At 45.2% G+C, this 24325-nt stretch overlaps 2 protein-coding genes across 3 annotated transcripts in view; one reads left to right on the top strand and one right to left on the bottom strand.

The window, feature by feature from the left end:
• The window catches only part of SACM1L (SAC1 like phosphatidylinositide phosphatase), a 79264-nt gene extending 55272 nt beyond the window's left edge, over positions 1–23992 (top strand). Inside the window, exons 20-22 of the mRNA XM_030845292.2 lie at positions 500–6725; positions 8009–10094; positions 11016–23992. Coding sequence (XP_030701152.1) covers positions 500–636 — 137 coding nt within the window. The 3' untranslated portion in view covers positions 637–6725; positions 8009–10094; positions 11016–23992. The remainder of the gene's footprint in view (positions 1–499; positions 6726–8008; positions 10095–11015) is intronic.
• The window catches only part of SLC6A20 (solute carrier family 6 member 20), a 43423-nt gene continuing 26490 nt past the window's right edge, over positions 7393–24325 (bottom strand). For both annotated transcript variants that reach the window (XM_060308533.2, XM_030845294.3), the window contains exons 8-11: positions 15719–15923; positions 14084–14243; positions 12785–12950; positions 7393–11290 (exon numbers count right to left, since the gene is read on the bottom strand). In XM_060308533.2, the coding sequence (XP_060164516.1) occupies positions 11141–11290; positions 12785–12950; positions 14084–14243; positions 15719–15923 (681 nt within the window). In that variant the 3' untranslated portion in view covers positions 7393–11140. The remainder of the gene's footprint in view (positions 11291–12784; positions 12951–14083; positions 14244–15718; positions 15924–24325) is intronic.

Here is a 24325-nt window from a genome sequence, read left to right as displayed (position 1 = left end):
CCAGTATTTTTTGTGTTAGCATTTTGGTAGTAGCTGATACCTGTCATAGATAGGACTATGAACTAAACTATTAGTAATAATTTCTTATAATATTAAAGTATATAATCTAAAACTAATAATTACTATTTGCTTGATATAACCTGAAATTAGTTTAGTCAAGCGGTTCTCAAAATGTGGTCTCTCGACCCATAGCATCAGCATAATCTGGAAACTGGTTAGAAATGCAGATTCTTGGACGCCACCCTAGGCCTGCTAAATGAGACAGACATTGCGGTTCAGCCCAGCAGCTGATTCTTTATCAAGCCCTGAAGCGGATTCTGTTGCCAGCCAGAGTTTGAGAACCACTGTTTTAAACCTTAATTGAGAGGTTCTTATATTTTTCCTTTGGATGTGTTTGTAAACTTTAATGTTGTCAAGATGTGCTAAACGGCTGAAAGCTGGATCTAGTATCAATAAAATGACTTGTTATTTATCAGCTCTTTGTTTTTAAAATCAACAGGTGACACCTGGACAGAAACACTGGCATATGTGCTCTTCTGGGGAGTTGCAAGCATTGGAACATTTTTTATTATTCTTTACAATGGCAAAGATTTTGTTGATGCTCCCAGATTGGTCCAGAAAGAAAAGATAGACTGAATTTGTGTCTGTGGAAAGCGGCTTGGCTTGGAAGATTCCATTATGCAGAACTGGAGTCTTTACTGACCCGCTTTCCACGTCAGCCCAAGGTCTTTTTAAATCCTTTATCCAAAAGCACATCTTGCGCTTTGTGTGGGGGTGATGACTTAGAATTGATCTGATGTTACTGCCTTGATGATCTCTTTACTATTGGGATGGTTATCATTTGAAGCTATTCTATAATTAAAATGTAACCTCAATTCAGCTCACGGAATGGAAGGAATCTATTCATTGTCAGTTTAATCAGCTGTTGCAGAATAAGTAATATATTTTAAAAAAATCTAGCTTCTTTCCTTATTTAAAACAGTGAAATTATTTTTCTAGCTCAGTTTATTGTCACTGTAGAAGCAGTTTCTGTTAGCAAGCATAGTTTTCCATACATCTTTGGACTTTTCTTTAGTTTAATAATAAGCTAAGTCTACTCTGTTTATAAAATGTCTTTTACATACATCAAGTAGTTGGACGAAATAGTCTGTGACTACATGGTAGGAAAGAGGAGACCAGGGTCTGGTGTTCCTTTGGAGCTTCAGTTGGGCTGCCTTATGAGTTCAGTCAGCTTGAGCTGTGCAGTTTAAGTGTGATGAAAAAGGTTCAGGTGTATTTTATCTTTTTTAAAAGGTGTAAATGAAATCAAAGAATGTGAAGTCTCTCTCTTATGCTAGAGGTCCAAAGCCTCCTCTGTTTTCAGGATTGCCCCAGTGTGGAAAATGCCCTTGGTTGGTCAGCTCCTTCATTCTGGACCTTTTGGTTTCTTGGGGGTCTTTCATGGAGACATGCAGGCCTCTGAGCAGGTCTTGTGCTGAATCCGATGTTGCACTTGGAGGCAGCAGCTGCTTTTCCACGCACGGTAGTGTCGATGCTTTTCCCTATTTAAGGGTTTTTGTTAGCTGTCAGTAAGTCTAAAATTTAGTGCTTCCAGGTAGTTACAGCTCTCCAAATCAAGGACCAACTTAAACTTTAATTTATGTGAAGAAATAAATCTGAAAAAATACACTCTAGAAGCTGTGCATAGTTCTAATTATAAGTCAGACTGTATATTCAAATTGTAATTATGAGGTTTAAAAATTAGAAAAGTATGTAAGGAAGTATAATTGCCACTATTTTAAAATAGTTCAATTAAATACTGCTACAATATTTGTGTTGTGCTTGAAAATATGTACAGTTTTTTCAATGGTAATACCTTTTCCTGTCCTTAAATATCTCTAAAGAGCGCCTTGATTTTAACATTACCTTTTTTCCAACATTATCTTTTATAAACATTAATAAGAGTTGTTGCTTTTAGAAACTTTAAAGGAAATAATAGCTGGAAAACCCTCTGTAGCTTAAAGTCAGTCATTAAAACTCACAATAGGGTAAGTAATTAGAACTACCTACTCTTAACTTGTAAATAAGCATAATTCGTTCCAAAGAGGAAATATCGAAACTTAGTTCATGTCTACTGTAATGTATTACTCAGATGCTACTGGGCATTTCACATTAAGAACTTATTTCAGCGACCACAACAAAGACCAAATCTGAACTGCTGATGTGGCTGTTTTGCAGTGAATGGGCTAATGTTGGTGTGTTAGATCTTAAGGTATCAATATTTCAGAACCCTGCAATGATTATATTTCTAAATTCATGTACTGTCCATCCGTAAGTGAAAATAAAATGTCATACTCTTTTCTAACTAATGTTGGTGTCATTCCTATACCTTGTTTTACAAAGGGATGTTCTTTTTTATAAAAAACATGCAAAGCAATGTGTGGTCATTATAGAAGAATTAGACAATGTAAGTAAGCAAGAAAATGAGTAGCTTCTGAAATTCTACTTTCCAATTATGGCCACTTTAAAAATTGTGTTTATCCTTATAATTATTTTTCAGTTACAGGTATTCCAGGGGAATATTTAGTATATTGTTCATTAAAAGATGTCCCCTGTATTCCCACCTCCAAATTGTAATTTCTTTTTCAAAATGATAGAGGCTCTCAACCAAGAAGTGGGACAATATGCTTATTAGAAAACGTCCTCTCAGGCCACAGGAAGATGTCAGGGAGCCCGAGGGAAATGCTGATGTAGACACCTCGGTGCCTAGGAGACCCTTGCACGTGTGTGTGTGATGTGTGAAGGGTGTTTTGGGGGGAAGTGGCTTAAACAAGCATTTGGGGGTTTTTCCTCCTGCTTGCCTATGAGTCCTGATGTTAGAAGTTTTCCTACTACAGATAAATTACAGTTAAGTCTTTAAAATATTATGTTCTTTGGCACGTGGACCTCTCCACCTTGGCAGCTTGGTTCACCAAAGCCAGCAAGATGGAAGTCACAGTCTTTTTTAACCTAATCTCAGAAGTGTCATCCCATCACTTGTGCCATATTCTATGCATTAGAAACAAGCCACTAGATCAGCTCACTCGGGGAGGGGATTACACAGGGCATGAATACCGGGAGGTGGGGCTCTCTGGAAGTCTGTTCCCATAGCCTGTAAGGAGAGAAAAATCCAAAGTTATGATTCAGAGCTGGTGCTGGAGGGAATCGGGTGTTTCCTGTGCTGTGCCTTTGAGGTCTTTTGCCTGTTTCTGTTAGATTGCTTGTCCTTAAAGATTTCTGAAATTCTTTATATATTCTGGAGAGTAATTCTTTGTTGCTTATATGTACTACATATATCTTCTTCTAGTTTGTGGCTTGTCTTTTCATTTTCTTGTGGTTACTTTTGGTGAAAGAAGTGTATAATTTCAATGGTGTTGAATTTACCAGAAATTTCCTACCATCCCTTGTGCTTGGGTAAGACAACATTGCTCAACCCCAAGGGACTTCTTTTCACATAATTTTGCTTTTTCACGTCAGGTCTTTTCTCCATTCTATAAAGTAAGGAAATGGTCTGTGTCAATCCAGGTAGATCAGATTATGCTGCGGTAACAAATGATCCCCAAATCTCAGTGGCTTTAAAAAAATGAAGACTTATTTCTCACTCATTCTGTGTATCCTTGAAGGGTCTGCTGCAGCTCTGCCACATGACATCTGCATCCTGGGACCCAGAGTGATGGAACAGCTTCACACAGGAACATTACCAGTTATCCTGGCAGAAAGAAAAGGGAGAAGTTTCTGCTTGAAGGTCAAGGTGACAATCTCTTCTGTTCACATTTCATTGGTCAAAGCAAGTCGCATGGCCATACTTGAAGTGATGGAGGGAGGAGAGTGTAGCCCCTGGGGAGGGACTGTGTGCTGGCATCCGACACAGGCTCCAGTTTTCTTTTCCCACTGGGTTAACGGGAAGAGTCAGCAGAGAGCCTTCCCGACTCCCTCCGTCCTGCTGTGCGGTGCTGCCACCGTCACACATCAGGCTCCCCTCCACTTGCGGGGTTTCGGCTTTCTGTTCTGTCCCGTTGGCCTGGGTGTTTTCACTGCTGAGAACTCTTCCTCACGCAGCCGTGTCTTGCAGGATGGCCTGGCTCTTCCCTGAGCTCTGGGCCCCCAGCTTCTCAGTCTGTTCGGCAAAGCATTGTCTTGAGTGTTTGGAATAACACGAGTCCTGTGTGCTCAGAGCTGTTTTTTGACAGTAGGGATCTGTGGTGAGAACCATTTGGAAACATTGGGTTAAACATAGTCAAAGACTTGTCTCAATTCTCAGACTTGTCAGAGGTTTGACTCCCCTAGAGGGTGTGTGCAACGCAGCAGCACCCAGACTTTTTGGTCTGTGGAATTTTTTATTTACAGAGCATCTCAATAGGACGATTCTGTGAAACTGATTTTGAATAAGGCTCGCATGAGGGCGAGCACTCTGGCCGTGGAGTTAAAGAAAACATGGGCTCTAATTTATATTTGGGCCTCACTTGTGTGTTGAACTTGGTCTCTTAACTATAAATTCTTGGATTCTCATCCATATGGCAGTTCCCTAGGATAACACATGCACACGGACACACCCCTGCTGAGAAACCCAGGTAAATCTACAGGCGGGAGCTCTTCCTTGATGTCCAGCTCTCATCCTCTGTGTTGGACATCACGCAGAGGCTCCATAAATGGGATTTCACTGCGGGGGTGGAGGGGGAGAGACAATTAAAAGGAGTTGTGACATGTTTAATTATTACCACGAATGCCCTGGTCCTGCGTGAACTGGTCAGATGGCCTGTTTGTTCTTAGCACTTCCCTTTACAGATTATTCTGAGCATAACTTTGTCTTTGCTTTTTGTTTGTTTTAGCCAAAGGCCCAGATATTCGTCTTTCTTCACCATTTTCAGTGATGCGTGCCTGTTGCCTGTTTATTTTTCTAGCTGTAGGAAGCTAAAGTTTCATCTATTAAAATACCATGTTACATTTTATGTCCTAAATTGAGCTCCTATTAGATTTCGGTTTAGACATAGACTCTGAGGTTAGGAGAAGTAGAAAGTACAGGTTGTAAGTCATGTTTGGAGAATTTAAGATGTCCTTCTCCTGATGTTTTGGGAGCACACATTCTCCTGGGTTCTGTCCAGCTTTACTCACAACTCCATTGCCTACTGATGTCTCCTCTCTGCTTTATCCCTGTTCTAGTTATCTATTTCTGGAAAGTAATCTCACAGTGTTGCGAGTTAGGAATGGAGCCTGGCACAGCTGGGTGATCTCTTCTGTTCCAGATGGCACTGACAGAGGTCACTCAGTGATACTCAGCTGACAGAGGGGCTGGTCTCTGGTCTGCGCTGGTTTGGTGCTGCACAAGGGTGGGTGGAAGGTGGACCAGCTGGTCCTGTGAGCTGGAGCACCTCCATGTGGCTTTGCAGCATGGCAGCCTCAAGGTCGTAGGACTTCATACCTGGTTGGTTCACGGCGGCCGGAGTGAAAACCAGGTGGAAGCTTGCATGGTATGATCTAGCCTCTAATGTCCAATGGTGTCCCTTCCGCCATAGTCTATTGGTTGGAGCACTCACAAACCCACTCAGATTCAGGGGGAGGGACACAGACCCCCTCTCTCAATGAGAAAGATGGAAAAGAACCTGTGGCCCTGTCTGGACACATGTTGGATTTTTTTGTAGGCTTTGGTCCTAAGCCCTCCTCTCCATGTACCCACTTACCCCAGGTGATGTCATTTAGACCCATGGTTTTAAAATAGCATCTTGATGCTGTGACTCCCAAATATATATACATCTAGATCGGACCTTTCCAAAAGGTTCAGATTCTAATGTTCTGCTGCCTACCTGATATTCCCACCTGATTCACAGGCATCTCAAACTCAGTATGGTCAAGCAGAGCTCTTTTTTTTCCCCCCAGAGCTCTTGATTTATACTCTGCAGACTGGTTCCATGCCGAGTTTTCTCCATCTCAGGAAATGCCACCAGCATCCACCCAGTAAGTCAAACATTTCATCCCTCTCCTCTCAACTATGCATCCAGTCCATAAGCAAGTCTTGGCAACTCTCCCCTGCCAAAATATAACTCAGACCCACCTATTCCTCTCCATATTCATTTCCAAGTCTCTGCCACCATCATCTTTCCCATGGACTTCCTAAAGTAGCTCCTGGAATAATTTTCCAAGGTCCCCATCTACAACCCTCTCCAGTCTGTTCTCCACAGCTACAAGTGATCTTTCAAGTGTAAACTAGATGACGCAGGGCCCCACGTTAAACCCTCAGGTGAGATTCTTGCTCTTTGAAGGAAACCGGAGCTCTGTTGTGGCCTATAAGGCCTTATATGACCTGGTTTCTGCCCACTGCTCCAAGCTCATCTCCCATCGCTCCCGTCCCCAGTCCAACCACAGGCCTCCTTTCTGCTCTTTCTCTCCTGAGGGCCTTTGCACTGTCATTGCCTCTGCCTGGACAGACCTTCCAGCAATTCCAATAACTAGTTCATTCTTCTTCAAAATTCAGTCCACGTATCTCCTCCTCGACCACCTGATTGAAGCACTGTCCCTCTCACACCATCACTTGGCCCATTTATTTCCTTCTTAGAAAAGATCACAGTCTGTAATTAGTATCATTTGTTATCTATCATTGTCTTTTTCCCTTCCAGCATCTAAAAGCCATGAAGTCCAGGGACCAGAACTTTCCCCAGAGCCTACACAGACACTGGATTGTAATATACTCCATAAAGGCTGATCCTATGCAGGTGGGCAATACGAAAGGACACATGATTCACATGTAAGAGACTGGTCAGAAAATTCTGGTTGAGAATTTCATATTTGTAGACGTACTTTTTGCCTTGCAAAGGATTGTTTAAATCGCTCGTTTTTTTTCTTCCTGACTGGATGCTGAGTAGAAAATGGTTGGGTGAATTAATTCTCTTCCCCAGCTTTTCTATCTATAAAGTGGAACAGCCATAAATTAATTTTTCTATGTAAAATAACTTTTACAGAAATCTAACACAATAGTTTACACGCTCTTTCCGCCCCAGGACAGTTCTGAGGTCACACCCAAACCTATTGTGTGGGTTCTCATGGCCTCAGCCAACAAGGGATTCTGAGGTGGGCAGACTGCCCAGGGCACCTCTCAAAAGGGTTGGAAAGATTCTGCAGCAATTCGGAAGAGCTCACATTCTGTTTAAATCCACCAAATTAGAATTTTTTCTCCTAATTTCTCTTTTGGATGCTACCCTTCCTGTTATCATGTGATCCTCTTCTCACGTGATGGCCTTCATGCACTGCATTGGTGCGGTTTCACTGCATGTGAGGAAGCAGACAGAGAAGGCAGTAGAAAAGAGACCAGATGGATTCTCCTTTATTTTCCTTTTTTTTTTTTTTTTTCAAAATTAGCTAGTATGTTTACATAAGGAGGGAAAATCTTGTGTTGAGAGGTCTCAAAACAAAACTACATCTCATAAGTGACCAAAAAGACCTAGAGATATATTTGTTTAGGGTTTTATTTATGACAATTGCTAAAAAACCCCCTAATATTTCCCTACCTGATTCTTTAGAACTAAGAGTAGGTGTGTTTTTAGTATAATCAGAAAGCTTTCTGGAGTCCGTGTCTGGCTCTAATGTCATTGTACTGCTAAGGGCACAGGGATGAAACGTGCCTTTTTCTCTCCAGCTTATTGGAAGAGGGTGGACAAATGTTAAGATGACTGCTTTTGTGCAGTCCCTAGAAAATAGTCAAAGAATTCAAAGAATTTTTTGAAACAGAACTGAGGATTACTATGAAATGTTCTGCTCTTCATGCAGTTCTCAGAAAGCAGAATAAAACTGAACCCAAGCTGGAGACATTTTCATCTGGAGCACATTAGTCTATAATAATGGGACTTCATCTGTTTGACTTCTGTGAGCAAATATTATTCTGGAGAAGTAACTTTTCCATACAATTAGAAATGCTCAAAAGTGCTTTCAAACTTTTAAAGGTCACTTTCGATGTAAGTGTGCCTAAATGTATGACACATTTTCCTTCTCTCTTAAACAGGGCCCTGGTTCTCAGATTTGGCAGGTTCCAGGGCGTGGCCTGGACACCAGGAGTTTTAAATGCTCCCGGGTGGTTTGAATGGACACTGAGGTGGAGGACCACTGAAGTACAGCAACTGTGAATGAAGACCTGCTCTAGAACAACATTTGTGTCTACACTCCTGAGGATACCTAGCATTCAGGGCTGAAATACCCAGGTGATAACCAACCCCCGAGGGGCGGCCCCTGTTGTAAGACAGTGACCTGGGCTGGGGGCTCGGAGACTGTGACCCGTAAGGATTCAGGAACAGACTCTGTGCTGTGTATTTGTTGTTGAGTGTGCTCACTCTCCAAGCCTTGATAGCCGAGGTTTTGTGACACCGAAGAACCCTCTGATGAGAAATCAGAGGACTGACTAGTTGTGGTAAGTAAATGCTGGTTCATGCATTTTAAAGCCAAGTGATTTTTTTTTCTTTTCCATTATGGTTTATCACAGAATACTGGATATAGTTCCCCGTGCTAGAGTAGGACCTTGTTGTTTACCCATTCTATATATAATAGTTGGCATCTGCCAATCCCAGCCTCCCAATCCATCCTTCCCCCACGCTCCCTCCTCCTTGGCAAACCACACGTCTGTTCTGTGTGAGTCTGTTTCATAGATAAGTTCATTTGTATCATATTTTAGATTCCACATATAAGTGATATCATATGGTATTTGTCTTTCTCTTTCTGACGTACTTAGTATGATCATCTCTAGGTCCATCCATGTTGCCGCAAATGGCATGATTTCGTTCTTTTTTATGGCTCAGTAATATTCCATTGTATATATGTACCACATCTTTATCCATTCATCTGTTGATGGACATTTAGGTTGCTTCCATGTCTTGGCTATTGTAAATAGTGCTGCTGTAAACACAGGGGTGCCTGTATCTTTCTGAATTATAGTTTTGTCTGGATATATGCCAAGGATTGGGATTGCTGGATCATATGGCAACTCTATTTTTAGTTTTTTGAGGAACCTCCATACTGTTTTCCATAGTAGCTGCACCAGTTTACATTCCCACCAACAGTGTAGGATGGTTCTGCTTTCTCCACACCTTCTCCAGCATTTGTTATTTGTAGACTTATTTTTTTTTAATTTTTATTTGTTTATTTGGCAGGGGCTACTCTTTGTTGCGGTGTGCGGACTTCTCATTGCAGTGGCTTCTCTCGTTGCGGAGCACAGGCTCTAGGCACGCGGGCTTCAGTAGTTGTGGCTCACGGGCTCTAGAGCGCAGGCTCAGTAGTTGTGACACACAGGCTTAGTTGCTCCGCAGCATGTGGGATCTTCCCGGACCAGGGCTCGAACCCATGTCCCCTGCATTGGCAGGTGGATTCTTAACCACTGCGCCACCGGGGAAGCCCTATTTGTAGACTTTTTAATGATGGTCATTCTGACTGGTGTGTGACATTTTGATTTGTAGTTTTGATTTGCATTTCTCTATTAGTGATGTTGAGCATCTTTTCATGTGCATGTTGGCCATCTGTATGTTGTCTTTGCAGAAATGTCTATTTAGGCCTTCTGCCCATTTTTGGATTGGGTTATTTTTTGTTGTTGACCTGTTTGTATATTTTGGAAATTAAGCCCTTGTTGGTAACATCATTTGCAAGTATTTTCTTCCAGTCCATAGGTTGTCTTTTTGTTGTGTTTATGGGTTTTTTTTGCTGTGTAACAGCTTAAGTTTGTTTAGGTCCCATTTGTTTGTTTTTATCTCTGTTCTCTCGGGAGAGTGAGCTAAGAAAACATTGGCACGATTTATGTATGTCAGAGAATGCTTTACCTATGTTCTCTTCTAGGAGTCTTACGGTGTCTTGTCTTATATTTAAGTCTTTAAGCCATTTTGAGTTTATTTTTGTATATGGGGTGGGGGTGTGTTCTAACTTCATTGACTTACATGCGGCTCTCCAGCTTGCCTAACACCACCAAGTGGTCTTTTTATGGGCATCAGGTGAAGCTGGAGGTTCAAGACTGCCTAAGACCTTTCTAATGCCTATTTCTTGTTATAGGGAAGTTTATGGCATGAAAAAGAAAAGCCATCTCTAGAACATCTGATGTTCCAGGTGAATGTGTAAGTGTCTTTAAAGATGTCTGTACAAATCTACTCAAAGAAACTGTGTGCTTCACTGAGAGCATGGAATTGAGGAGTGTTAGAGCAGTAAGGGACCTCCTCACTTCCGGGATAACCCTGACCTACTTATTGCAGTTAAACGACAGGAGACGTTCACAAGGTAGACTAATGCTGTATCATAAATATGGTGTCTTCACTTACTGGGTGTTCTGTTTGAGAGCCGTCTTTCTATACATTTTAGAAAACTTATGTACAGATAATTTAAAACTAGGTTATGGTCTTTCCTGTAAAGAGTTGGTCATCATGTCCAAATATAACCTTAGGTCTATGGGAAAGTTAGCTTCACTTTCATCCTCATAGAGGCTCTGGCAGCTTTTCAGTGTCGTGAGACACCAGGGCCGAAGGTGGTTTGGGGTTGTTCGTAGAGAGGACTGGTCTTGGACCCACTGAGAGGCCTCAGATTAGGGAAAAGTGACTCCTTTTGTGAGCTCCAAACAAAGGCCTTCTTTCTTTATGGCCAGTCAATCCTATTAGCGAAGGAGAACACAGTGATTGCAGGTTCACCGTGACTAAAAAAAGAACTAATTAATTTTGCATTGATGACATTCAGATTAGTCATCTTAGTTAAAAAACTCCTTTTCAAAATTCTCTAAAAATGAATGCCCGCTAGTATGTTGGGATCTCACCAGAAAACATTCCTTAAATTTTATCCCATAAAAACAGTAGTCAAATTTCAGCTCCCGGTGTGCCCTACTTCTAGGACTTTGCTAGAGTCGAGCAGTTGTCTTCAAGACTGGCTGTGAGAATTCTGCCTCCGTGGTGACAGGGAGGAAGCACCGTGTGTGACTCTGGGGATGGCGGGTGGGGTGTGTGTCCTGCTGAGGGAGTAGTCTTTCTTTTCACCTTCCTAATCCTTTCTAGACTCGAGAAGACGATGGGCTGAGTGCTTCCGGAGTCAATATTTCCAAAAGCAGCCGAGGCGGCTCCATCTGTACGTAAGTGGCTGTAAGATAGCGGCTGACGGCAGTCTCGGGGAAGCCCAGCTCTCAGGCCACGGAGGCTGTGTCTCTCCGCTTGAGGTGGCGCACGATGAAAGTCCCCAGGGCCCCCAGGGGGATGCACATGGTAGAGGAGGCCACGAGCAGCCCAATGATGGCCAGTGCATACGAGGGGTAGTCCTTCGTCACAAGCTGGCCCTGAAGAAGGAACCTGAGTGTCAGAAGAAAGAACCTCCCATGCGGAGCCTTCCGAGGGCACCACCCCTCCGGGCCTCAGGCCCTCCAGCGGGAGGAAGAGAGCATCTGCGGCCGGGCATCCTTACACCTGGGGCCGCCCCAGCTCTCCGTGCAGGTCACTAGTGGCTCTGCTGGGCAGACTAACTCCCCCTGTGCATACTGTTTGGAGCTATCTGGAAAGAGCAACCATGAGAATAATCCAAGGCTTACGTTCAAGGCAGCAGCAGGGCACCTAAATGTAGGGGCTACCTGTCCAGTACAGCAGCCACCAGGCATAGGTGGCCATTGAGCACTGGGAATGTGGCCGGGGATGCGCAAGAAGTGAATTTTAAATATTGTTTAAATTTCAGTAGCCACATGTGGTTATTAGCTTCTGTGCCCAGCAGCACAGCTCTCATCTCAGGAGAAGTGTTGATGGACCTCAGGACTTACTTGGAAGAATGATGGATGGTTCCGTAAATGCAAAACTGATGAGAAACCAGTTGAGGCCCCAAAGCCACTAAATGCTACACTACCTTTCCACAAAGGAACCAGAGGACGGCTAAATCCAGGGAGCAGGTACTTGCTGTCAACCAAAGCACGTATGGTTTGTAAACCAAAATGCCAGCCGGAGTGTGGCCGCGGGAACCAGCCCACAGACTTCTGTTGCTCGTCTGTTACTCATTGTGTTCTGTGTGACGAGTACAGGAATTGGGAGGAAACATAAATGATTTTAGCAGTTTGACAGCCTATAATCCTGTGTCTGCTGAATCTGATACATATTTGGTGCTTGTATTTGCTCTACCTTTTTTTTTAAGGAATTCACTGTTAATTGCATTTTCCAAAAGTATCAGGCTGCAGGGACTGGAGGAAACACCCTGCTCCTCCACTGCGGGGTGGGAAGCCCTGCTCGGCACCACTGCCAGAACCAGACGCGGTGGCGCCTTCCCAGCCATGGTGCAGCATGGAGTGTGTGGACTGGAGCACGGGGTGCACACTGCACACACACCATATGCTAAGGGGCAGCATCTTCTACCCACAGGGAAAGAAATCCAAATTGGTCAGTTGTATTACTTTCCTTAAAAAGTAAATCTTTTTTATGAGAGTGTGTCTGTGCAAGGACAGCCAAGGCTGGCCCTCAGGCCCGGTGCCGTGATACGGCTGTCCAGGTTGTTAAAACACTGATGTGCTGCCCTCTGCTGGGTGAGCAGATGCAGCCCAGCCTCCTGAGTGCCCCTCTCAGTCCCCGGTTCTGTCCTAGCAACTCCAGTGTAAACGCCAGTCCCTGCCCCACCCAGCTCCTCAGGGGCCATGCCCTCCAGCCTTGCTTGGCCTTGCCTGAGTGGCCTCAGTGGACAGAGGCCACCAGGAAGTTCTGGACGGAATCTCACTCTCTTCACTGCAGCCCATGTTGAAAAACTCAGCCCAGCTGCTGGGCTGAGTATTTTTACATACCTGGGTGATGTTTTTACATACCTGGGAGGCGTCCCAGGCTTGGTACTGCAGGGTCCCTGTGATGATGTAGTCACTCAGGTAGAAGACAAAGAGGCTGATGATGAGCAGCGGGCTCACACCGCCCCACATGGCCTTCCAGTACCAGTTCAGAGCGTGTCCAGTCATAGCCTTAAGGTCGCTTTCGAATCTGTTTGGAGGTGGGGAGAGAAAGCTTGGATTATCCATGCTGTTGGCGCCAGGCAGTCCAGGCCACACCTCCTCGTCTGCTCAGGAAGATTCTGTGCTGGGCACCACTGATGTCTGAACACGACCACTGGGTGGTCTCTGATTCCTTGTGGGGGTCTTGGGGGCAGGGAGGGAAGAAGGGCTGAGGCCGCCACAGAGGGGGCAAAGCAACCACCCATAGGCGAGTGGACATCAGAGGCCATCCTCCTGGTGCCGGCCTTCAGCTGGAGGCTGCTGCTGTACACCAGAGGGCCTGGCGGGATGCCTGTGAAGCCAGTCCTCAACACCAGGGGACCGCGAGGGCAGCCCTGCTCCACCCCTCCCACCCTGCTGTCTGTCAGCAACTCTCCTTCCCCCTAGAAACGCCCCCACAGGGGAATCGCTTTTGTCCCCTGAAACCAGAGCAGGTTTTCTGGGGCAGAGGGAAAACCTGAACGAAGCAGAAGCACCTTGGCCCTGACCCGTTGGAGCTGGCATGGAGTGGTGCTTCCCAAGTGTAGCTGCCTGCAGCCCACCATTGTGATTCCCATCGTCTGTGGGCTTTTTATAATTGACTCATTTACCTGAATTTAGCAATAGCATGACAATATATCCGTTTTACCATGGATTGGATAGGCTAATCATATTTTTCTGCCCCCCCCCCACACAAATGAGGATGGAAAGTATCTCAGCACTTTGAGAAATGCTGACCCAGCCACCTCCCCGTTTCCCAGGGGAGGGGACCGAGGTCCAGGGCTGTGATGTGACTTGCCTGAGGGCACCCAGGTAGTGGCCGACCCAGGCCCAGCATCCGGATTGGTGTCTTACCTCCAGTCCAGGGCCTTTGAAACTGCTCCCCACGGCAGAAAAGGCAGCCATGGGGGATGGGAGGGGGCCGGGTGAGACTGTCACAGGGGGAACCACAGCCCCTGCCTCTCCTGGACCCTGCAGCATGTCCATCACCACCTGCCCGCCCCGCCCCCGCTGCAGACCACAAAGACCCACGTGCATAATGTGAACACTTGGGACTCTCGAAACTACATGTGGCAGAAAGTGTTGTGAGGCATGGCCTTCACGGGTGGGTTTCCTGGGCGGCTGGCGGGGCAGGCCTCCTACCTCCTCAGTCCGTACAGGTAGCACACGGCGGCCACCTCCACCAGGACAATGAGCAGCAGGGGCAGCGTGGCGGCGTAGTCATTGAAGATGTCGAACCAGTAGTTGCCGGCCTCCATGGTGAACACCAAGCCGATGGCACAGCTGACGAGGCACACCAGACCTAGGAGCACAAGACCGCCTGCTCACCCGCCTGAGACCCTGGCCTGCGCACCCAGCTTTCTATGGGGCCCAAGAGCCATGGACCCTGAGGAGGCGCTGGCCGTTCAGTTCATCCTCATGGGCTGGGGGAGCTGTCGTGGACTGGCCTCTCTGCACGTGTGTGCCACGTGTGTGTGTTGGGCAGCGTGGGGCAAAGGTGTTGCAAGGAGTGTCAGCAGGACTTCCTGCTGTTAATTCATGGGGCCGTCCAGTAGTGGGGAATCAAACTTGGTGGAAAAGAGAAACTTGTAGGCGTTGCTGTCTAGGGGAATCTCACCCAATCTATGGGTCTGGTGACTCTGTTTATCCCAGCAACTCAGCCACTAAGCTCATGGGAAGTGAATCAGGGGAGGAGATTTGAGCTGCAGGGCACCAGAAGAGAGGAGTAGGGAGGGGAGGAGAAGAAACAAATGCTTACCCAGCTGCTACTGCGCCCCAGGCACTTGCCATGCAGTGGAGGCTTTAGCTTCTGGGGCAGGTTATCAGGAGCCCCCTTCTACAGAGGGGGAAGCCAAGGCTCAGAGAGGTCGGGTAACTTTCCCAACATTCCACAGCACAGAAAGAAAGTTGGAATTCAGACACAGGCCCTTCTGTCTCCAGAACCGAAGCTCTGGCTCCAGTCTCTGCTGCCTCCCTTGGGCACCCCACAAAGTATTAGACTCTAAAGCTCCCACCTGCCCTTTCCATGGCCACAGCCTACACCACCAGCCAGTGAGCACCACTGCTGTCCTGAGGCGGACACAAGAACAGGCTCTGTGCGGGAGGGGAGGCTCACATAATGCTGGCTCCTGAGGGCAGGGAGGCTAAGCGCTAGAGGGCTCTGGTGGGAGCTGGGTTTGATGTGGGCTGGGACGAGGGGTTCTGGATGTGGGGGTGAGGAGTCACGGTTCTCTGGACACTGCCAGGTTGCACTGGAGCAGATGGGTGGTGGAGTGAAGTGGAGAGGCAGGCCTGGATAAACAGGCTCTTGCCCTCACAAGGCAAAGGTCTGCCAGCTGCAGAATGGGTAGATGAATTGTGGTGTATGGTCTTAGGCTGGATTATTACACGGACGGGAAAGAGGACGGGGATGGGGGCGTACTGATGGGGCAGGAGCAGGGAGGGGCTCTCCAGTGTGAGAAATGTACGTGTTGTTGTTATGCTTCAGTCAACACAAAGACAAAAGCAGGTTCTCTGCTGGCCTGGAGAGCTTTGAGGGCCGTGCTGGGGGGTTTGGCCTTTGCGAAGGTTGGGGTGACCACTTCACTCCCCTGTGATGTGGAGAACCAGATGCATGGGGTGAATCATGTGTACCAGGTCCCAGATTGCCCGAGAGGAGAGAGCCATGGCAGGACCCCAGTGAGGCTGCTGCGGCCTCTCGCTGAGCCCGCGGCCCCTGAGGAGACTCCTCCCTCTGCTCACCTCCCCGAGCCCCGCCGCCTTCGCTGGCCCACTCACCTGAGATTGCCTCCTTGGGCAGGTAGCTGGAGATGACCTTGCTGTCGGTCAGAGGGGTGAGGATGGCGGCCGTGTTCCCCAGCATGCTTCCAATGCCCAGCATCAGCAGCATGAAGAAGTAGAGCACCGACCACAGCTGGGACACCTCCATGTTTTTAATGGCCTCTGTGTAGACGATGAAGGCCAGGCCGGTGCCCTGGACGGCCTGCCCACAGGATGAAGACACCAGTTACACACCCGGGCGACTTAGGACTTCTTCCCCAGGTGCTAAGCTACTTGGGGAACCTGAGAATCAGCCACGAGAAGCCACATTCTGAGGTTGGATCTTCCACCTGCACACCAGCCCACTGAGGGTAAGCTGGGCTGGACAGAAATGCGAGCTGTCAGGAGCCCTTATTTGCAAAGTGTGAGGAGACACCTCAGTCAACTTGGAACACTAGTTCCTCTCTCCTGCCCCAACTCACATCGTTATGGATAAAATATAGTAAAATAATGGTTGCATAATTTCTGCTTCCTGTATCATGACTGACTGGGTGTTCCGGGAGCTGAGATGGTGGAGCCACAGCTACAGGAGCCAGAATGGTGGGGAGCTGGCCTGGCCGGCAGGCAACCAAGTGGGCAGGCTGCTCAGAGGCCAGATGCCTGCGGCGGTAACGCTGCTGTAGGGATACTGAACTGTGGAAATAGAGCCTCAGCTCCTGGTTGAAAGGGCTTATGGGTGGGGGTGGGGAAGCACCCCCTCGCTGCCAGCAGCAGAAGCAGCAGAAGCAAACACTGGGGAAGGCTTCCATTGCAGGTCTGAATTGGGTTACCTGTAAGACCACCAGAGATGATCAAGCGGTGAGCTTGCAACCCGAGATTTATAAACTGACCAGAAAACATGCCACTGTGAGTGAAGAGTCAGCAGGAATAAGAACTAAGATTTCAGCACCCTTCCCCTGGAATGGCAGATGTTGGATTGTCAGATTCAAAATACAGGACAGCTCAACAGCATACCAATGGGGACAATGGTATTCATCCGCCCTGGGTGCAGACCATAAGGGAGTGATCACTTGCAGAGAATTTAAAAACAACAGAACCTACTAAAGGTGGCCTGCTTTTTATTACCATGAGCCGACAGTGCTAAGCAGTGTCACTGATAATACATGCCCCCAGAAGACAGCTGGGATGCAATAAAGGTGAACAAATAAACTAGCAAGCATGCCGGTCAATACAGACACTGTTGTATAAAATAACAATAGCATCCAATTTATCAGTTTAAAAAGAATTGGGAACTTCCCTGGTGGCTCAGTGGTTAAGAATCCACCCGCCAATTCAGGGGACACGGGTTCGAACCCTGGTCCGGGAAGATTCCACAAGCCACAGAGCAACTATGCCTGTGCGCCACAACTATTGAGCCCACGCGCCTAGAGCCTGTGCTCTGCAACAATAAAAGCCACCACAATGAAAAGCCCGGCCCTCATACCGCAGAGAAGAGTAGCCCCCCACTCACCACAACCCCACGTACAGCATCAAAGACCCAATGCAGCCAAAAAAAAAAAAAAATCTGTTAACCTTTAAAAAATAAATAAGAATTGGACATAAAAGGTATTTAAAACAAGAGGGGTGAGTGAAAGTGTCTGAAAGTCCTTGTACTGTTTGGGAAGGAACTCAAGGTATAGTTTAACTTTAAACTTTGTTAAAGATTCATGGAAAAATTCAAGTGGAAAAAAGTCTAAATAAATCAATAACCACACAATTCTTGGGCACTGAGCCAAACTCAAAAAGTAAGTGAGGAAAATTCCCAGGTGCCAGAAACAAAAAGGAAATTTGAACTGAGCAGGAACACAAGTAGGCCTCAGAAGTCATCTGAACAGGATCCAGGCCTTAAAGGCAGGGGCTGAGGTCTGGGGATCTGCTGACACCCTGGTGGGGAGGGTCGTGCCACAGGTCAGTGTAAGCAGGGAGGAAGGAATAACAAAGTGTTGCCTCATCCACGAAATGACCTGGAATGGCTCCACCTATGAAATCAAAGGGCCAAAAAAACTCCAAGTTACCTTATTGGCAAGCAGAGCTATGGACCTTTACTGTTCCCTCTTCTTGAAAGGCATTCTCTAGAGACACTTTCTAGAAGCAGTCTCTAGAAGTATTTACATTAAATATAAGAATTAGACAAACATGCCCACTCTCATTTGCACTTCCACTGTGCTAGAAAAAAATTCCTAGGATCCGCAGGTGCCATAAGAATTACATAGAAAAGTAAAGCAAATATATAGACAAATATGAGAATAAGAGAATTCATCAAGGTTGCTAGATAAAGGACCAACACAAAAACTGTTAGCTTTTTTTTGCAACGAAAACCAGCAATGGTAGAAATTGGGAAATGAACACTATTTACAATAGGAACAAAACAATAAGGTTCATAGACATAAAGGTAAATCAAAGATCTGCCAGGATTTTGTGGAGAAAAATTAGTTGCAGAATATAAAAGAAGACTTCAGTGAATGATGAGAAAAAGCCTGCTCCTAAATCAGAAGTCACAGTTGAAAAAAATATTGATTGTTCCCAAATTATATTACAGAGTCAGTGCAATTCTAATAAAAGTTAAAGGGATTTCCCACCCCCCAGTGGAACTTGTCAAATTGACCTGAAAATTAATGTGAAAAAAAAGGTCCCAGGGACTTCCCTGGTGGCATAGTGGATAAGACTCCACACTCCCAACGCACGGGGCCTGGGTTCTATCCCTGGTCAGGGAACTAGATCCCACATGCATGCCGCAACCAAGGAGCACGTGAGCCTTAACTAAGGAGCCCACGTGCCGCAACTAAGGAGCCTGCCTGCCTCAACTAAGAGCTGGCGCAACCAATATTAAAAAAAAAAAAAGTCCTAGAATAATGTTGCTAAAATGGCCACACTACGCAAAGCAATCTACAGATTTAATGAGATCCTTATCAAATTATACATGGCATTTTTCACAGACCAGAATAATCCTTTATATGGAACCAAAAAAAGACCCAGAATTGCCAAAGCAATCCTGAGGAAAAAGAACAAAGCAGGAGACACAACCCTCCCAGACTTCAGAAAATACTACTAAGCTACAGTAAAGAAAACAGTGTCATGGTCTGGTCACAAAAACAGACATATGGATCAATGGAACAGAATACAGAGGCCCGAAATAAACCTACACACCTACAGTCAATTAATCTTCAACAAAGAAAGCAAGAATATACAATGGAGAAAAGACAGTCTTTTCAGCAAGTAGTGTTGGAAGCTGAACAGCCGCAAATAAAGTTAGAACACACCCTCACACCATACACAAAAATAAGCTCAAAAGGGATTAAAGTCTTAAATACAAGATATGACACGATAAAACCCCAGAAGAGAACATAGGCAAAACATTCTGTGACATAAATCATACCATTTTCTTAGGTCAGACTCAAGGCAACAGCAATAAAAGCACACCTACCAATGGACCCAATCAAACATAAAGCTTTTGCACATCGAAGGAAACCATGAACAAAAAGACAACTACAGACTAGGAGAAAATATTTCAAAATGATGCAACCTACAAGGGCTAAATTTCAAAGATATACAAACAGCATGTACGACTCAACAACAAGACAACCCAATCAAAAAAAAAAAGGAAAAAAGACCTAAAACAACATTTCTCCAGAAAAAAAAATATATATATATATATATATATGGCCAAAAGGCACAAGGAAAGAGTTCAACATATATAATTATGACACAAATACAAATCAAAACTACAAGTTATCACCTCAGCAGTACGAAGGACAATCAGCCTGGTCAAAAAACCCCAAAAAGTCTACATACAATAAATAAGGGACAGTGTCTGGAGAACAAGGAACCCCTGGTTAGTGGGAAGGTAAATTGGTAACAGCACAATGGACAGCAGTAGGGAAAGTCCTTAAATAATGAAAAATAGAGCTCCCATAAGGTCCAGCAATAACACTCCTGGGCAAATATCTGTAGAAAACCATCCTTCAAATACACACATGGACCCCAACAGTCGTTGAGGTAAGATTTACAATAGCCGAGGCATCGAAACTACTGAAATGTCCATCGAGTTGAATGAACGGATAAAGAAAACGCCATACGTGTGCACAGTGGACTATTAGCCAGAAAACAGAAATCATGCCATTTGCAGCAACATGGATGGATCAGGAGATGATCTAACTAAGTCCAGTAAGTCAGAGTAAGACAAATATATGATATCACTTACAGGTGGAATCTAAAAAAGGATACAGAGGAACTAACTGACAAAACAAAAACAGACTCACAGCCTTAGATAAGTAATTTAGAGTTACCAAAGGGGGAAGTTGCAGAGGGGGGCGACAGAAATTAGGAGGTTGGGATTAATACATACACACTAATATGTATGTATATATATAATTATAAAATAGATAATCAATGAGCACCTACTGGAGAGCACAGGGACTTCTACTCAACACTCAGTAATAACCTATGTGGGAAAAGAATCCGAAAGAGAATAGGTTCTTGTATATGTATAACTGAATCGAGCTGCTGTAAAACTCAAACACAGCATTGTAAATCAACCATACTCTAATAGAAAATAAAAGATAAATTATAAAAGAGGGAACAAATGCAGACTATATTGCCCTGAGGCCTCAGTGGCCAGGACTGGTGTCACATTCTTGGAGCCTGAGCAGGCTTGGGATCCACGGCTGGGCTGTCACGGGGCTGAGGGAGCTGGGGAGGATGTGCCGGCAAACGAGCCCCACCCTTGTATCTGTGGTGCCTAGTCCCCTCTGCGTGGGACCACAGTCTCCGGATCCACACGGGTCCTCCTACTGCTGAAGCAAGCCTAGTGCACCCAAAGGATGGTGGACCTGCTGGGAGGAAAGAGCTGTGAAAAGACACCGGATCTCCATGGCTCCTGCTGGTGGGGTTCCCACCTCCAGCCTCCTTCCTTAGAGACGCCCCACCTACGAACCATGGCACCATCAGCATAGCACTACTGTAGGGGTTGGGAATCAGTCTGCACGGTGAGGGGGGTGGGAAGTATCCAGCCACAGCCCCTTGGGGTTTTCTTCCGGCATTTTCCATGTAATTTAGAACCCAGGAACACAGCTTTCTCTAAGCCTGTGGTTGCCCGAGTTACCAGAGTGGGGCATGAAGAAGTGCTGCCGCCTTGTGGCCGCTTCTCATAACAACATCCTTAAAACACTGCTCATGGTCACTTAATATTCACAAGGCCTGCGGGGCACTAAATGATCCCTGCTCTCAAGAAATGTCCTGTTGTAGGTAACGGAAAAAGAACTCACAACAGGGCCGACTTTCAAAACAATTTCAAGAGATTAACTTTACTCACCCTGTTGTGTTTTTTTGTTTGTTTTAAAGCACGTGAAAAGATGTTCAGCGTCGCCAACGAGTAGAAAAATGGAAATCAAAATGACAACGAGTTATCCCCTGGCACCAATCATCAAAAATTCTCCAAAGAATAAATGCAGCAGAGGACGTGAAGAAAGGGGAACCCAACAATGCTGTTGGGAGGAAGGTAAATTGGTAATAGCCACAATGAAGAGCAGTAGGGAAGGTCCTTAAAAACTGAAAAATAGAGCTCCCATAATCTCCAGCAATCCCACTCCTGGGCAAATATCCGGAGAAAACCATCTTTCAAATACACACATGCACCCCAATGGTCATTGCAGTAAGATTTACGATAGCCGAGGCATCAAAACTACCGAAAATCCACCGAGATTAATGAATGGATAAACAAGATACACTACATATACACAGTGGACTATTTCCCAGCCAGAAAACACAATGAAATCATGCCATGTGCACCAACATGGATGGATCAGGAGATGATCTCACTAGGTCCAGTAACTCAGACACAGTAAGACAAATATGATATCACTTACACGTGGAATCTAAAAACAGATACAAATGAAATAACTGACAAAACAAAAACAGACTCACAGCCTTAGAAAAGAAATTCAGAGTTGCCAAAGGGGGAAGTTGCAGAGGTGGGAGACAGAAATTAGAAGGTTGGGATTAACACATACACACTAATATATGTATATATATATACACACACACATACACACATATATATATATATATGTATAAAAATAGATAACCAGTGAGGACCTACTAGAGAGCACAGGGACCTCTACTCAACACTCAGTAATAACCTATGTGGGAATAGAATCTGAAAGAGAACAGGTACATGTATAACTAAATCAAGCTGCTGTAAAACTCAAACACAGCACTGTAAATCAACCATACTCCAACAGAAAGAAAGTAAAAATTAAATTTAACGAAAAAAGAGGGAAAAAACGCCTACTATATTGCCCTGAGGCCTCGGTGACCTGGGCTGGTGTCACATCCCTGGAGCCTAAGCAGGATTGGGTCCCAAGGCTGGAGTGTGCTGGGGCTGAGGGAGCTGGGGGGGCAGGATGTGCCGGCAAACGAGCCCCACCCCTTGGACCTGTAGTTCCTGGTCCCCTCTGCATGGGACTACAATCTCCAGATCCAGGCAGGTCCTCCTACAGCTGAAGCAAGCCTAGTGCACCCAAAGGACGGTGGACCCTCTGGGTAGGAAGAGCTTTGAAAAGTCACCTGGTCTTCATGGGTTTGGTGGTGGGGTTCCCACCTCTAGCCTCGTTCCTTAGAGGCGCCCCCTGTATGTACCACAGGACTATCTGCATAGCACTTTTGCAGGGGTTGGGGATCAGTCTGTGCGGTGAGGGGACGAAGTAACGAGACGAGATGTAAACCCTCGGGGTTTTCTTCGGGCATTTTCCATGTAATTTACAACCCAAGAATACGACTTTCTCTAAGCCTCTGGTTGCTGGAGTTACCAGAGTGGGGCATGAAGAAATGCTGCCGCCTTGTGGCCGTTTCTCATAACAACATCTTTAAAAGGGGGCTTATGGGCACTTAACATTCCCAAAGCCTGCGGGGCAGTAAATGACCCCTGGTCTAAAGAAATGTCCTGTTGTAGGTAACGGAAAAAGAATTCAAAACAGGGCCGACTTTCAAGAAGCCAGTTTCAAGAGTTTAGCTTTACTCACACTGTTAAAAAAAAAAAATCACAGGGATAGATATTCAACATCGCTAATTATTAGAGAAATGCAAATCAAAACTTGGACAAGGTATTGTCTCGCACCAGTCAGAATGGCCATCAACAAACGTCCACAAAGCATAAATGCAGAATAGGGTGTGGAGAAAACGGAAGCTGCCTACACGCTGCTGGTGGGAATGGAAATTTGTGACAGCCACTATGGCGAACAATCTGCAGCTTCTTTAAAAAACTAAAAATAGAGCTACCATACGATCCTGCAATCCCAGTCATGGGCATAATCCCAGAGAACACCATCATTCGGAAAGACACATGCACCCCAACCTTTATTGCCACACTGTTTACAATAGCCAAGACATGGAAGCAACCAAAATGTCCATTGACAGAGGAATTGATAGAAAAGATGTGAATATATACGATGGAATATTACTCAGCCATAAAAATTGAAATAATGCCATTTGCAGCAACAAGGATGGACCCAGAGATGATCATACTAAATGAAGTAAGTCAGACAGATAACGACAAATATCATATGACATCATTTACAGGTGGAATCTGAAAACTGATACAAATGTACCAATTTACAAAACAGAAACAGATTCTCAGATTTAGAAAAGAAACTTAACAGTTACCGAATGGGAAAAGTGGGGTGGAGGAGGTATAACTTGGGAGGTTGTGATTAACATATACACACTAATATATATAAAAGAGATACCAACAAAGACCTACTCTGTAGCACAGGAAATTCTACTCAACACCCTTTAATAACCTATAGGGGAACAGAATCTGAAAAAGAATAGATCTGTGTCTACGTATAACTGAATCAGGTTGCTGGATGTCTAAAACAAACACAAGAGTGTAAATCAACTATACCCCAATATAAAATAAAATTAAATTCAACAAAGTTTGAAAAACTAAATATGACAAATGAACTTACTATGAAAGAACAAAAGACTCACATACATAGAGAATAGACTTGCGGTTGCCTAGCGGGGTTGGGGGAGGGTTTGATTGGGGGTTTCGGACCTGCAGATGGAAACTATACATATAGAATGGATAAACCAGAAGGTAGTATTCTACAGCACAGGGAACTATATTCAATATCCTGTAATATCCCATAACGGAAAAGAATATGAAAAAGAATATATATGTATAACTGACTCACTTTGATGTATGTAAGAAAGTAACACAATACTTCAATTGTTAAAAAAAAAAAAAAAAAAGTTGCCAGAATAGCAAATATAATTCTGTAAAATATAAATAAAGGTGATTTCAGTAGCAAAAGTTTTTTGGAAAAACCCAAATGTCTATCAGTAACGGAATCCATAGGGAACTCCCTGGTTGTCCAGTGGTTAGGACTTTGGGCTTCTACTGCCGCTGGCTTGGGTCCAGTAAATTGTAGGATATTTGAATGATAGAATAAAATGTAGCTCTTACAGGGCTTCCCTGGTGGCGCAGTGATTGAGAGTCCGCCTGCAGATGCAGGGGACGCGGGTTCGTGCCCCGGTCCGGGAGGATCCCACATGCCGCGGAGCGGCTGGGCCTGTGAGCCGTGGCCG

This window comes from Globicephala melas, chromosome 11 (genome assembly GCF_963455315.2).
Source record: "Globicephala melas chromosome 11, mGloMel1.2, whole genome shotgun sequence".
Taxonomy (NCBI): Eukaryota; Metazoa; Chordata; class Mammalia; order Artiodactyla; family Delphinidae; genus Globicephala; species Globicephala melas.
This window is presented reverse-complemented; position numbering and strand designations above follow the sequence as displayed.